We start from the raw sequence: 16,845 nt of genomic DNA on the forward strand, positions 1-16,845 counted from the left end.
TTGTGTCAGCACTCCTCCTCCCGCCGCCCCCACCCTCTCAGATAAGAGGCCCTCTAAGTGAAGTGGAGGGGTCAGTGAAGTCACCCAGAAATAGATAAGGAGGCTCATAATTAGTTAGTAATGGCAGGTTAGACACCTCAGCAGGAGAATCTCGCCGCTGCTCTGATGAGCCTGTGACAGAAGGACCCTACCAATAAGGGCCTGGAGTTAATTAAAAGACCCGGCCTTGCTCTGAGGTCTTAAGTGTCCTTATTCTGATGGAATGCTAAAACCCTCCGCTACATAACGGCTCGACAGGCTTCGCTGGCTGCTGCATGTCTCAATAAAATTACAGCAGAATCATTTTCTCATCTCTCTCTCTCTCTCTCTGTCTGTCTTGCTCTCACTCTCTCTCTCTCCCCTCATCTGAAGGGCTGGAGTGATTATTTCTATCACTTGATTGATTGATCTGCCATGTGTTATTTCTTTTGACTAATTGATTAAAGTGGTTACTCTGTGATACATCTGTGATCTGTGATCACAATGAGTCTACAGTTCATGAGAAGCAGTGCTTAAAGGTATAATGTGTAACTTTTCTGCAGTAAAATGTCTAAAAACGACTATCAAAATGTTATATGTTTTGCTGAGTTGTGTATTTCATTATCTGAAATGTTTCCACCAAACTCAGATAAATCCATAAGTTTTCATTTGGTAGCCTGTCAGTGGTGTCAAATCCTCTCCGCATGTGTCAGCTTTATGGTTGCCTGCCAGAAGCTGTCATAAATTGACGTTTTATCCAGTTTTAGACACATTTTTATGATGCACTTTTTTAGATCTTCGCCATTTTTAACCGGAAGAAGGATTTTAGACAAAGGGTGCCTGGATCTTTAGTTATCAGAGAAACAAGCTGAGAAAACATTAGCAGCAACTTGGCCCGCAGCCCCTCCGGGATGTCCTGTTTCCACTGAAAAGCTTTGCAGAAACACTGATTTTTAACTGCTTTATTCAGTGTTTTTACCTGTGTAAATCAGTGGTTCTGCTTATATTGGAGAGGAGGAGACCTCTGCGGATAATTCAACACCCGAACGACTGAAAGAATCCTAACCAGAAGAAGCTGACTGCAGGTACTCCAGGCCACAGCTGGACCTTATTAAAAGTCCATCTTCTGTCATTGTCCCGATTGAGAGACCCATTGTGGCAGAAAATTACAGATTGTATGGTTAACTGCTGAAAACAGCACTATAATATTTTCTGTGGGTCTGTAAGAGCTCTCCAAGGTTATTTCTGAAACTACTAATGGAGAGAGTGTGTGTGATTTGCACTATTGCACTGGTGTTTTTGGAGCTTGGTGCATATTAATGTCCAGATAATGTATCTCGGCTTCTGCTGCTTTGATTTTGATAGGGGGTCCTGTTCTTTTAAAAAAGCCACAAAACTTTATTGAAGTTGCTGAAGTAGCTCTTTAATTGCTCGGCCAATAAGAAAAAGTGTAAGAAAATTATGATACATGTTGGCACCATTTTCAAATTGCTTTTAGGTTGGTTAATGTCCAAATAAAGCCTCAAGATGTTTACAACTGACTAAAATAGAGAAAATCAGCAAATCCTCAAATTTGGCAGACTGGAATGCTTTTTGTTTGATGAATGAATGAAAAATTTAATTAATAGAAATCAGTTTTTTTCCTGTTGATTAGATGTCAGATCGCTTTACCAACAATCAGCAGACAATAGATGGTAGATACAATATTTAAGATGCCATTAATAGAGCAATAAAGGATATATCAAAAGGTTAACAGTGAGAGAGAGGAGGTCACTGCAGTACTGAGACCTGTCCCGAATGGTGAGCAGACAGAGAGGGACAAGTACTCTGCTCCAACTCTTCCCGCTCTGTTTTACAGACCCAAACTCCTGGGAGCAGCTGTGAGCCTGTTCAATTTAGGCCAGACAGATGGAGACAGTGTTTGTGGTGATTGCATTAACATATCCAACCCCGATGAGAGAGGCGGTTTTTTGGAGGGAGGACCGATGAGCTGCTTCAGAAAGGAAGGGCAAGGAAGGAGGAGACAAAGGACGGTGGACAAAAGGTTGGAGCTCACTGATTTTTCTCATTACCTCTCCTTATACCCTCCCTCGCCGTTTTTCCTCTTTCTCTCTTTGTCCCCCCTGGCTTTTCTTTTCTTTTGTTGCTTCACCATTCCTCTCTCTCTCTCTCTCTCTCTCTCCTCTCTCTCTCTCTCTCTCTCTCTCTCTCTCTCTCTCTCTCTCTCTCTCTCTCTCTCTCTCTCTCTCTCTCTCTCTCTCTCTCTCTCTCTCTCTCTCTCTCTCTCTCTCTCTCTCTCTTCTCTCTCTCTCTCTCTCTCTCTCTCTCTCTCCTCTCTCTCCTCTCTCTCTCTCTCTCTCTCTTCTCTCTCTCTCTCTCTCTTTTGTCGCTAAAGATGGCTGCAGGCTGATGGAAAGCAGCCATGTGGTGGCAAATACCAGCAGCTTAACAGGTGAGAGAGCAGAAGGGTGTGAGGCAGAATGCAACTTCTCCCCTGACAGAACACAGGGCACTTCTGAATACCAACAACCATGCTTGCAAACACACACATTGACCCATGCATGCCCTCACAAACACACAGCAAACATACACACATTTCAGCAGTGTTCATCTGCAGGTCTTGGTGATGTCGCATCTCGTGACTTTAGCTTTGTTTTTGTTTTTTTGTACACTAGAACTGCAATGATTAGCTGATTGAAAGAAAAAACAATCACCAACTGTTGTGATAATCTTAATCGTTTTAGTAATTTTTCATGCAAAACTGGGCAGAAAATGCTGTTTTCAGCATCTCAGATATGGATATTAACTGCTTTGTTCTGTTTTATATCATATTAAACTGAATATCTTTGAGGTTTTTGGACCGATGAAGAAAGACATTTAAATACATCTCCTTGGATCCCCCTCGACATTTAAAACTATTTTCTGACATTTTCCATCACCGAACCATGATTAATTGGCAGATTAATCGATAATAAAAAAGAATCATTACTTGCAGCTCTATTGTGACTCAACAAACAGGCTGCATCTTTTAACACCCAACCTTTTCCAGAGTATGCTTTTCTACAAAAAGTAATGCATGTGAATTTTATAGGTTTCCTGTGAAACTGATGTACAACCCTGACTCCCCAAAATGTGGAACATTGTCTCAAAAGTCAATAAAATAAATGCAATCATTTGTTATGTTGTGTATATGTGTAACCACGACCATATGTCCTCACCTTAAGAAAGTAGTTTTGGTACCTAAACCTAACAAAATAGTTCACTTTCAACATGTTTAAAACAGCTATTGTCACATTTAAAGAAAGGACAGGCCGTACTTCATAGAACACCATGTGCATTACTTCTTGTAGGGTTATAGGTTTTCGTCGGGTGAATTATTAATAGCAAAATCTGTTGACATCCCGCTCTGAACCCACTGGGTGAGAGACGCCATCCCCCCAGTCAGCCATAAATGTGCTAAAATTACATTTACTGAACATAAAAAGCATAAAAAGAGCTCTAATCCCCAAACTTTGGATCTCAGTGTTTCCTCTCCGTAATGAAGTGTGTGACACCCCCACCTGGAGCAATCAAACACCAGCGGCAGTGTGAGGCAGTCTGTATATCCAGCTCGGCTGGGAGCTGCATGCATCCACACTGATCATTAGCAGCAGCAGGGAGGCCCTAAACACTGCAAAATTGTCTTCATCTATATAGGTGGAGAAACGCCAGAGAAGGAAACTTTAGTGATTAAATCTGAGGGCTAAAAGATAAGAAGTTGGAGTGTTTTGGTGTGTGTCACTGTTCCCACTATAATATTCTTGTTGGTGTTGAAGGGGCTCTTGAGCACAGATGCAGCTTGTTCTTTTGGGGGTTGTTCTTCTTTCCTATTCAACAGTGAGGAGAATGATGAGAAATAATGCATGGATAAGGGTTATGTTACAATGTTTTTACTTTTAACAAAGACTTTTAAGGTCCACTTCCACTCAATTGTGGGGGGGGGGGTTTATGTTCATGTGCCCTAAAATGAATACTCTGATTTGTATCTGCGCAAAGTTTCACTAAAGGTGGAGATGTCTGTACCCATTCTGTACAATCTGAGACTCAAACATGTGCTGTGCAAGCTAGATTAGGTACGTCACAATTTTGAAAGCCAATCAAAAGCCAGAAAATAAACCTGAAACCTTCAGCGCAGAGTGAACTTGTCAGTTTAGAGAGCACAAAAAGAAAAACACACAACTACTTAAACACAACACAAAACTTACACTGTGTCAGACTTACAAGCTAACAAACATAGAGATGCTAACTAAGCATCCTGATATATCACTGATTCGTCTGAAGGATTAAACATGTATGACTTAATCTCTACAATATTTCCTCTAATGAAGAAAAGAGACCAGACGTGAAACTACCGCTGCAGTCTGCAGATTGCATGCTCTTGCTGGTTAACCTAGCACAAAAATATTAATCATCAGAAGTATATTTACTTGAGGAACCAACTGGTTCTTTGTGTTTTTGTAGATTGTGTTTCACTCTTAATACATGACAAAGGCTTAATGAGAAACTCAAGATATTCACACCCAGAGTGTTTTTAGATCATGTCTGAAACGTTTTTACAAACATTTCTAGAATTAAATATTCCCCTTTAAGTTCTCATGACTTAATGCGGGCTATAGACTCAGTATCAAGTTACTCATCATGCTCACTGAGATTATTTATCTGATCTAAGACCTTTAAGAGAGTATACACCGCAACATTTGGGACTGCTAAATCTTATAATAAATTACTGCTTCCAAATGACTTATAACAACAGAGGACAGTACGACTTTTTAAATACTTCGGAGTAACGAACGTGTTATTGACAAATCATTTCTGTGTGCATGTGTGCCTTAACAGAAATAATAAACTGTGGAGGGATCTGTTCTAGCATTTCCAGGAACTGAGATCCCTGTGTTACCAGGAATGTGAATGAATGTCTACTCCCTTTTTTTCTGGGGAAAAATACTTGCTGAAACCCTGGAGTTTAGTGTGCATATGTGTTCCTGTAATAAAAGAGAAGACACACTTTCCCCAAACCTCATTAACACCAACAACCAACTGTCAGGCCGAAAAGTGAATTAAGTTAATTATTACGGTGATAAAACTTAGCTGCTTCTTCCTTTATTTTCATGCCAAAATTGCAGTTTATACTCCAGCAGTGCGGTTAATTATTTTCCAGAATAAGCATGAATACAGTGCAAAAATAAACAAACTGCAGGTGGCTCAGCAAGAGGCTGAATCAGCCATGATGACCTCAGTCCTCAAAGCAGAGTGCAGAGCAGCATTCAACAAGTGTAGTGTAAGAGGAGCCCTAATGTCACAGCAAACAACTCAAAAACAATGCTGCTGTGCTTCAAAACACAAAAAACAACATGCACAAGGCTGCACGGCGAAGACTTTCCTTTGTTGCCATTGCATGCTATGGTCACATATGCTTCTATAGACCTGTATGGAGTGTACGTCACAACTGCGTCACTGGCAGTTGCGTGTGTATTCTGGTGGCAGAAACTCAGAGGAAAATAACAATGAAAACAATAAGAAAATAGAGGGAAACAGAACAGTTTCACTATGTCTTGCTGTGCCGTTTGATGTCAGAACATAAATAGTGAGAAAAAAAAACTGTCCTTCATCGAAGACGTCCTTAGAAGCTAGACAAAAACGTTTATTGTTGCAGACATTAAACAGACGGACTGGACCGATGACATCGACTGAAACTTTCTGTGTCTGTGTGTATATATATATATATATATATATATATATATATATATGTATATATATATATACATATTATATATTATATTATATATTATATTAACTCTCATATGTTATTGTCTATGTCTTGTCGAGCTATTGTTGACTTCTAATTCCTGCTCTAATGTAGCTAATCATCACAGTTTGCAGCTGCACTGCTTTTAAAAGTTGAGCTGTGTGTGCGTGTATGAAATGAGCTCTCTGTTAATACGAGAATTTCAGATGATTACATCGGTCAAGTCTGTCAGTCTAGCTTCAAAGGATGTCTTTGACAAAGACAATTGATTAGAATGAGGTACAGGTTTATGTTTTTTTTTTTACCATTTCTGTTCTGTCATCCAACGGCACAGCAAGACATTGTTACCCCTTGAATGTCTTCTGATTTCCTCTATTCACTTATTGTTTTGATAGATCGATTGCTAATAGTAGTTGTTTCCCACACACACACACACACACACACACACACACACACACACACAAACACAGGGTGATGGATGCCTTTGCGATGAACAAAAGTAACATTTCTGTCTATCTCTGTCCATAAAACTTCCAAAGTGTTATGGACCACAATCCTTAGACAAATCTTTGATGTTCAGCCACTCTAACTTTGACCATTTAATGCCATTTGGGGTATTTAACTCATCCCGACAGTGAATGAATATCAGGAAATCATACTGCACTGTTAAGGGTTAGATAACTCATGTAAAATAATCTGTTTTTTGCTGAAAAATCATGAAAATAATCAGGAAAAACATCTGGACAATTCATATTATTTTGACAACTGTACTGCTCGCACCTGGGACCAGCAGCTAACTGTCACTTACTGCCACCCACAGACCATGTCTTCACTGTTTGCAAACAGTAAATTGGTCGATACGTCAGAACACCTTAATAGCCTCATGTGTAACTAGGTGCAGTGCTGTGATATGGGTGCACTCACACATTGGTGGTGAAGATGCCGTAGATGAGGTCTTGCTCTGGCAGGTAGAAGGTGCTCTGCAGCTCGTTGTAGTAGAAGGGGATCTCCCCGGAGCGGGAGCAGTTGAGCCTCGCCTTCATGAAAGTGGTCCAAGTGTCCTCCAGGAGAAACCGCCCGCCGATGTCGTTCTTGCAGACTCGCGCCACGCGGGAATAGACCGTCTTGCCACAGTCATGCTCCACGGCATTCTCCCTCAGGAAGAAGAAGGTGAAGAGGCCAATGTCGTAGGCCGAGATGAAGTGGGGCTCTGCCGGGAGGAAGGGAAGGAGAGGATCATTACACAGTGACTTCAGGGAAATAGAAATATTTACAACATTTATCTTCTGGACATTGTTGCTTTGACCCCTGTACTCCTTATCATTGATTGCGAGGGAAACTTGAAATTCTAGTGTTCCACTCTCACTTATGATGAAACTGCCTCAATGTCAAATGTGTAAATGAGAGGAGAAGGAGCATAGGGAGGAGGAGAGGCGAAGATAAAAAATGGTTACTAATAAATCCGTCTGATGTTTTGATGGTAAATCCATGGAGCTATGTCTGTTTAACTGGATGACCGTGCTGCTTTTATTGCCTTGGGTGACACAGCCGATGATTAATGGTGCTCCCTGTTGGGTGGGTTATCACGTAAAGCAGACTGAGTAACAGTTTGAGCAGGATGTTACTGTCACCCTTTGTAAACACATGACTCATCACTGAATACTAATTCATTTCTGTGAGTGTGCAGGAACAAGGATCTTAAACTTGTAGGTCCAGGTCAGTTGTGCATCCAGCGGGCAGATTTAAGATCCATATCTAGAGGTTTCACATTCCCTGCTTACCTTGTTTAGTGTCTAATCGTGCAGATAGTTTTGGCTTTATGTGCACACATAAAGATGTTTGTATCTGACATTCGTGCAGACACCTCAATTCAACTGAGGCGAGTGGAATTTTGATTGTTCCCCTGCTCCAGCTCTGTGATTTATTGTGTGGATGTGTTGTTAATGTTGTCTTTTTGTTTTCTGTTCTGTCAACCTTGGCTGCAAAACAAATTTACCCCGGCGGAGCAATAAAGATAACCTTGAACGGTATTTAAATATCACACTTGAGAATCTCAAAAGCAGCGTGTTTCAAGAAACATTGTCTACTTTGGATAATCAACTTTCCATCAACAGTTTTCATTGAACAACTAGTCCAAAATAATAAACTTTTTAATGTCAACTTATGTAATTGACATGAACTGACCCTCTTAATATCTAAATATATTAAATTATATAGCATCGTTGTCAAGTTATAACTAAAGATGTCTAAATTAAAAAGTTTTTAAATTCTAGAAAAGTGAATAAAATCACATGTAACCTTTATGGTTTGGGATAATTCTATCTTTTAAAACTGATCGGGGTATTTCATTTTTCAAAAACAATGCATTCTGCTGTAGATGTTGAGTGTGTTGGTGTCAGCCATCATTCATCTCTGAAGTTCTTGAGAAAGACTCTGAATTGGGAATTATCAAGCTGTCCTATAACATCAATGGCTGTGTTTCCATCAATGAATTTCAATGCTTCTTTTGAAGATTTGCATGAGAAAAGCTTGATGGAAACATCAAAATTTGAAAAAACTTTCAAAAATGTGCATAAAAGTTTTTACGCTTCATTGAGATGGTTTTTGTCTTTTTCAAAAGATAGGTAATGTGCTTAACCAGAGATGGAAATGTCTTTTGCAAATAAGTTCTGAGGTAGCAAAAAATTAACTCATGACTGATCAGCTGTTTCCACTCTGACATGAAAGAACAATTTAATTCCTGAAGACTTCTATCTATTTTCTCTCATGGGTGGTCAAAATTGTCCGATTAGCAACCTCTATTTTGTTACTTTTTCTCTCATGTTCAATCTCTTCTTTTTCTACTGTTTTCTTTCTTGCATAATCTCTTCTTCTTGTATTGTTTACTGATGGATTAGCCTACAGCAATACATTACACTGCCATCTTCTGACCAAAGTACGTCTACGCAGCTTTATTTATTTGCTCTACACCAGCTGATGGAAACTCACTAATTCACATTTTCTTTAATGAAACATTTCCAAATTTCGCTTCAAAATTTGACTTGACTTTAATGCAAACATGGCTATTACAAAGCCAAAATCGGATTAGATAATTAATACATTTAATAATTGTCACTAGATAAAGCTACAGGTTCATTTTAATCTCAAATCCCACTAGTTTCTCATAACAAACAAACTTCTTGAAGATATTTTAAGTGGTAGTTTGAAACTGATCATTCTAAAAACACAAACTCTATGGTGCGGTTCAGACACTGAGCTGACTGCTGCTTCATCACACTGAGGTTTTGTTTTCTGCTGCTGAGCTTTCTTCTATCAGGCGACAACTGCTCACATGCAGAAACAGAGAAAATACTCCTGTGCGGCTGTCGCTTCAGTTTTTTTCCACAGAGACCCATTTTATCCTAAGTGATGTCACACACACTCACCTACTCACAGAAACGCAGACACAAATGGAGGAATAAACCTTAATTTGCACAGATGCATGCGCTACCATAAACCAAAAGAAAACAAAAAAACAAGGGAGATTGTGATGTTATAAACACAGTCACACACATACACACACACACATATATGTACACACACAGCGGAGATGACCTGTTAACAGCCATGATGGAATGTGCCTCAGGGGCTGGAGAGGCTTTTTATAAGACAATAAGATTTTGAAATGAAGCAGGAAGAGACGAAAACCGCTATCCGCACAGCTGCAGCAGCACCATAATTCCATTTCACATCTATAATAACACAACATCCTGTGGTTTTAACCGACCGCATGGAGAAAGGCACTTATGGCATAAAAAGAGTATTTTTACAGAGACAACCTGCTGGGGGCGATGTTCAGAAATTTTAAAAACTGTAATTAAGTCATATGTTAAAGGAACAACCAGTGCAAGTCGAGCAATGATTGTTATACTGCAGGAACGTAGAGCGAGTATGTTATAAGTGGGACTGGAAAATTCAGCATTAGTTATCTAATCAATATTTGCAGTTTATGTTTAATGAAGTAAAAGTCCTCATTAGTGCATTCATAATCAAAGGCTTAATGAGCAAAGATGGCATTAAAGAAATAAAATATATACACAGCCCTGCAGAGTCATTATCATCATGAATATGATACTCAGAGGTGTCTTTAAATGCTCTGAACAGGCAGCTTTGATAAGTAGATTTTCTTAAAAAAGAATTGCCAAAAATGCATCGTTTCTTGTGCAAAGAATCTGTTAAAACAAGCCTTGTCTTTGGAGTTAGAACTTTCCAACAGTTCTTGAACTTCTCATAGGTTACAAATGTTTCCGTAAGAAAAAGCAACCAAAACGAACCTTAAAATTGTGATATTTCTGTAAAAATCACTTCACTCCACATGTCTCGTTAAAAAATGCCAAAAATAAACCATTTGGAATAACCAGATCCTGTTAAAAACATTAAATTCTACTCCTCAGCGACACTGTGAAGCCATGATTGATTCTGCTGAGAGATTGTCTCATGACAAATATTCATAGTCAGACAGAACTGCAGGCTGCTTGAGCAGAGAGAAGAGGACAGGAGAGGCTGTAAGTAGAGACCCAATCCCCCCCCCAATATTTTGTGACACTTATGGGCAAAGCGCAAAGAGTTGTGTTTAAACAAATTCCATTTTTATTCCAATTTTTGCTTTTTTTTTAAGATTTATGTCATTATAACTGTGTTATTCTGCACAAAGGACGTGTAAGAGTCATTACCACTTCTAGCCATGATTGTACTGATTCTAAAGATGTGCTGAATTTATATATTGCAGTGAAATTCAAGGCCACAGTGAGTAAAATGTAAAAAAGACAAAAAATACCAGGGGGTTCAGAGGGTTAATGTTTATAGCTGTGACACAAAAAACAACTTGCCACACCAAACTGTAATTCACATGCGTATTCAGAGAGTAAACTGGTGTCAACAAGCATGCAGATGAACATGTAAAGGCTGTTACGCCTGTTGGGTGGCTGCAGCCATGATGATGTGTTAGTGCTTTGTGCAAGAGCTTGTTTCTATGCATGTTGCAGCGATGTAAAGCAAGAGATCATGTGTGTGTATACAGCATGTCTGAGCTGCTACATGGACGCAAACCAGAGTCGTTCTGTGTTTACATACCTGTGTTTATGCATACTGTACGCGTGTCAGGCAAAGGGCAGGTGGAGCTGACTGATTCTGCATAATATTAGCGAAGATGCGTGGGCGTAAATGTGACGAGTTTTTCCTGCACCGTGCTGAGTGGTAAACAGATTGTTCAATCTGCCAGGCTGCTTTGAGCTTGCCATCACTGACGTCACATGATACTTCAGATAAAACAGATTAAGAGCAAGGCTATTTATTATTCACAGGAACAGATTCTGCAAGAATGCAGAAAATGATACATAAATGAATGATAAGGAAAGGGGGGTGGGCTCATCGTTATAGCTGGTTCATATCAAACAGAGCAGATGGTTTATTGTACAATTTTGTAAACCGTTCAAGCAGCCACACCCAGATTCTTTTGTTCATATTCTATTTTTTTTTCAAGTACTTTATGTAGGAAGTTTAATTTGTAACTGGATCATGTTTAGTGTCAACTCTTTTTAATAATAAAAGACAGAAAAATAGAGTTTACCCACGAGATAATGCACCCATTATCGCTGGTTTGTGCATGCTTTTGTGCACATTTTTGCAACTCTTTTGCCTTGTACTGCATGGATGTCATGAGCGTACAAAGCATGGGAATTTTATACTGGAAACTGATGTCTGTTACCCATCTGTGGCTAGCTTTAGGCTGCTAAAATATTTGGTTAAGGTGAGGTACCAAGGTTTAAGTAATCCCACCACATTTGTCAAGCTAGCATTGAGTCTTCAAAGCAATCCAGTAATTTGAGGCTCCAAAGCACAAACACAAAAACATTTATTGTGTTAGTCAGACTGACTGTTGTCCAGGATTTGACTATTTTAACAAATAAACTCTAATCTTTAAGGGAGCTCTCAAAGCAGTGATGATGATTCTGCTTGAGAAATAATCCATCATAGTAAACACATACTTGAACATTAAATCTCAGTAAAGTCGTATGTGAGCTTAGCACATAAGAAAGAGATTCCTGTGGTGGAGGAAACTGCAGCAGCAAACAGCGTGGCCATGGAGATATCACAAGAGCCACTGGTTTCAAACAGAGCCTGACCAATTTATCAGCTGACCAATTTTATTGGCCGAGATTGGCCTATCGCAGACATATATTCAATGGCACCTCATAACTCTTGAGTTATAAATATTTAGGAATTTGGCTTGACAGTAGACTCACTTTAGATTCATATTCAACATTTGACTCAACAATCCGGTAGAATTAAAGGCTGTCTGTCTTCTTTTAACCGTAAAATTATTGTGCAGTCAAGCTTCATGTCTGAACTGACTCCGGAGATATTCTGTATTGTATTCTGTGCTGCCAATACTTCAGCTGTTGAGCCCTGTGAACCCTGTGTATTATAGTGCATCACGCTTCATCACAAATGACACATTTCATGCTCATCATTGTTCTCTGTATCATCTGTAACTTTACAGTCAAATAAACAAATCTCATGTTAATCTTTTATTAAACTTAACTGTTGAAGCTTCCTAAATACCTCACATCTCTTCTCTCATTTAAATCAGCAACTACAGAACACAATCTATTAACTATGTAACCTTAGATACCCCTCAGCTATGCATGAACATTTGCAGAACTGAGTTTACACTATGTATATGCACCTTTCAAATAGAATTAAATGCAAACTGCCTCCAAACTAGAGTCTTACATTCTGAGTGGTATGTTAAAGCTTTACTAACTGATGTTTTATGACACTTGAAACTGGCTTTCTTAAATTCTTTATTGTGTGTTTTTTCTGATTTTATCTTTGTGTGTGTTTTTGTGAATGTTTCTTGTCAATCTCAATGAGACTGCCTTAATTAAATATCAATAAATTAATTGAATTGAAATGAAATGAATTTCTTTGTTAAATATAATTTATATGGTGATGTGGTCAGCAATTGACTGATATTATGATTTATTTTCTGTTTTGATTTCTAGAATTGATTGACAAATTGACTTGTGTATATAATGCCTAATATTGATAAATATAAGTGTTTATTATTATTATTATTATTATTATTATTTCTTTAAAAAAGCAGCCTTCTTACTACACTTGCAGAGCTGTATCAGTGCACAATCCAAATAAAAAGTGTCTCTTTCCATTCTAGCTCAAAAGTTCTGGCCTTCCATATTGGTGATTGCTGAATAGTTCCCTTCTAAAATCATTATCTGACTCAAAAATCCCATATTGGCAGGGCTCTTCATTCAAAGCATGAATAAGATAGCTGATACCAACAACCTCAATGCTATAGCTGAACTAAGGCAATGCTCTATTTCCGAAGAGTAGATATTATTATAGTAATAAACAAATAAACATCTGAGGTTGCATGTTTGTATCAGTCACAATGAATAAGAGACTGGGAAATATAGGCTATTAACAAATATGAACATGTTGTTGTAAAGTGATTGAGAGAAGCATGGACACTGCGACTCTATAGCTCCTTGTGTCATTCAGATGCATGATGGGAAACAGTTGGCCGGCGCCTGGCAGGCTACCAATCCAATAAGGGAACAGATTGATTAGATCCAGGACCCCCTCTCTGCCTTCGTTTCTCCTCAACTGGAGAGGCTTAGAGCTGGAAATGAGATTTTCATTCACACCTCAAATCCACCGGGAACTCAACTCCATAGCCCTCACAGAAGCCATGAAGCAAAGCGGTCTGTGATGGCATGAATGTATGTCGCAGGAGCAGAGAGCAACATGTGTGTGTGTGTGTGTTTCTGTGTGTGTGTGTGTGTGTGTGTGTGTGTGTGTGTGTGTGTATGTGTGTGCAGCCAGCTGTGATTATGCTGATGAGGACACTATACGCTTTGCTACTCATCTTTTTTCCCTCCCACATACTCTCTTTTTGTGTGTGTTGCCTCCAAACACACAGAAGTTGCATATGCATGGAAGCACATGCAGCTTGCATACAGTCTCAATACATATTAATATCTATACACACACGCACACACACATGCACGCACACGCACACACACACACTCACACACACACACACACACACACACACACACAGGCACAGGCACAGCCCCTGCATGGTGTGAAGCATGCTGTGTGTTGTAATTTCACCCTCTCCCTGCCATGAGGAATAATTACATCGCTCACTGACTCCTCAGTCTATCTTCTCTGCTCCTCTCTCATCCTCAGCTTCTTCCCTGCCCCGCAACTCTCCCGTCCCTCCTCTACCAGCCCATACACACACACACACACACACACACACCTTCATACTCCCCCTCCTTCGAGTGCATTCGATCGTCCTACTCTTGTCTCTCCTTTATTCGGGCCAACTCTCTGAAGTCTTGAATCATTCGCAACCTGCTTGTTACATTTAGTGCTGGTGATTAGTTATTTAAAGCATGAGAAATATGACAGAAAACCAATCAACAAAACCTCTGATGATGGATTAATCGATTAAGTCTTTTATCAAGCAGAAAATGTCAAGTGTTTTTGGTTCTGTGAAGATTTGCTACTTCTTTTCTCAGCTTCGTAAAAATTGGAAATTTAATGTTTTGGAGTTTTGGACTGCTGGTCACGAAGAAAACAAACAATTCTGAGATGTCACTGTTAACTGGGGAGTTGTGATTCACATTTTCTGACCTTTTATGCATTAAATAATTGAACTTGAGGGGGCATTTGTGTGAATTTTGCCGGTCTGGAACGCATTTATCAGACTATTCCAACACTACATGAATGCAGCACAAATGGCCAATTTTGCAATGTAAAATAGAGGGGAAAATTATTTTTTTTCGCACCATGACTAGGATCCACTCCAAATTATAAAGGGATCTTTCTCGGCTCATGCGACACCCTTCTACCAAGTTATATGAAAATCAGGCCAGTAGGTCTTTGCATGATTTCAGTAATTTCCTCTGACACACACCTCACTTTGTTTAAGAGACCTCAGCTCTTTGAATCATTTTATTGGGGAAAGCTTCAGGCCTGTGAGAGATTTATTTTCAAATGTTATTTATAAGGAAATTTCTCTCTCTTTTTCTGAGCCTGTACATCGTGTCATGTTTTGAAAGTACAGTCATAGAAAAAATTATTAGACCTCCCAAGTTTTCTTCAATTTCTTGTTAATTTTAATGCCTGGTACAACTTAAGGTACATTTGTTTGGACAAAGATAATGATAACAACAAAAATAGCTGATAACAATTTTGGTTATTATCAATAAAACCATTGAAATTGGCTAGATATCAGCTCTTAAATTAAACTCTTATGAGCTGTTTTGTGTTGTTATCATTATATTTGTCCGAACAAATGTACCGTTAATTGTACCAGGCATTAAAATGGACAAGAAATTAAACAAAAGGGTGGTCTAATAATTTTTTCCATGACTGTAGATAAGCAGTAGTCAATTAAAAGAGAGAAGGACTGTAGCTAATGTGTTGCATTAGCCTGACTAGCTAAGGGGCAGAAACTGTGAAAATCGTAACACAACACAACACAAGCGTGAGCTACAGTTGGAGCATTACTGCAACATGCTATGGTATGAAACAACAAGAGAAGCTGACCACAAAGTTTGGGTTCACTTCAGCTAAAAACATCCAGATTCTAGCTAAACATATCCGTATGCATCATCCTACTTCATTTAGACACACATCCCATTATCTTGGGTTTTCTTTAATCATCCAGCAGTACTCATTTCTCTGATTAACTCTATTTCACCCCCTTTAAGACGAGTGTTTTTCACCTCCACCGCTGTGCAAGTTTGCAATTGAATATGTCCACCGTGGTTGTGCATTCATTATGTTTGCACACTTGCATGGAACCAACTTCTGCATTAACAATGAGGCAATCCTCCAGGAACAGGAGTTGACTCTTCTCTTTAACACTGCATGTTCACAAGCTTGCATTTTTTACTTCTATAATAAAAGAACCATTTCTGATACAGTTTCTCATCTTTTGTACTGATAATTCAACCAGAAGAGTTTCATGTCCACCCAAGCCTTTAAAGTGCCACCTACCATTGCCTGTGATGCAGAAAATGAATATGACCTTTACTTCCAGAACAATGAATGCCTAAAATAACTCCCACTTGGCCTCTCTGTATCTCGCCATGAATCCAGTAATCTAACCGCTTCTGCATATCAAAGGCGTTGCATGACAGCCTCCTCCAGTGAAAGGTCCATCTACAATTCTGCTGGAGTCAGGATGTGTGTGAATGGATTTCTGCCACGGCTTGTTCAGGGGAAAGGCACAGTGTCAGCAGCAGGGAGATTATTGTCACCGACACCGGCAGGATTGACAGCATTTCATGTTCTCTGCCATTCTATAAAACCGACCAATACTTATGCCTAACCTGTGCTGTGTTCCACACACAACTTCCAATCCAAACAGTCTTTGTAATCCTTTGAAAACACCTCAGACAGACTGATCTATCTTGGCTGGAACAAAACAGGCAATTGTGTTGGAAGCAAAAGTGCAAACTTGGCTGGTCCGCTGCTCCGGGCAGGCCTCACAAAATGTTTAAAGTAACAACAGCAAGAATGTTCAGATAATGTTTGACACAACTTTAACCTTGTGTAGATTATTTGGAGGTCCAGCCAGAGTTTGATTAGATTTCTCAAATCTCACTCAAAACAATGAGAAAACACTGAACCTGAGAAACACTAAACAAAGCTGTAACTCAAACCAGCAAACTCCGGATCATTTCATTAGTATTTCTGGAAAATGTATAAAAACTTTGTTTAAAAGCTCTACAGTGAACTTGAGTCAATGAATGGGAATGAATCAACAATTCTCATTATCATTTAATTATTATTTCCGAGCTAAAATGCCAATCATCTGCTGATTTGAGATTTTCCCATGAGAGCATTTGCTTCTTTTCTCTGTTATTTAATCATTTTAAATTGAATATATTTGAGTTCTGGACAGTTATTCAACAAAACAAGCTGTTTGAAAGCATCACATTGGAGAACTAAGGATGTTT

The 16,845-nt window shown here is 39.1% G+C and overlaps 1 protein-coding gene across 1 annotated transcript in view; it reads right to left on the minus strand.

The window, feature by feature from the left end:
- The window catches only part of sema5ba (sema domain, seven thrombospondin repeats (type 1 and type 1-like), transmembrane domain (TM) and short cytoplasmic domain, (semaphorin) 5Ba), a 198,262-nt gene that overhangs the window by 49,375 nt on the left and 132,042 nt on the right, over positions 1 to 16,845 (minus strand). Inside the window, exon 9 of the mRNA XM_059342617.1 lies at positions 6,728 to 7,013. Coding sequence (XP_059198600.1) covers positions 6,728 to 7,013 — 286 coding nt within the window. The remainder of the gene's footprint in view (positions 1 to 6,727; positions 7,014 to 16,845) is intronic.

Source organism: Centropristis striata, chromosome 10, assembly GCF_030273125.1.
Source record: "Centropristis striata isolate RG_2023a ecotype Rhode Island chromosome 10, C.striata_1.0, whole genome shotgun sequence".
Taxonomy (NCBI): Eukaryota; Metazoa; Chordata; class Actinopteri; order Perciformes; family Serranidae; genus Centropristis; species Centropristis striata.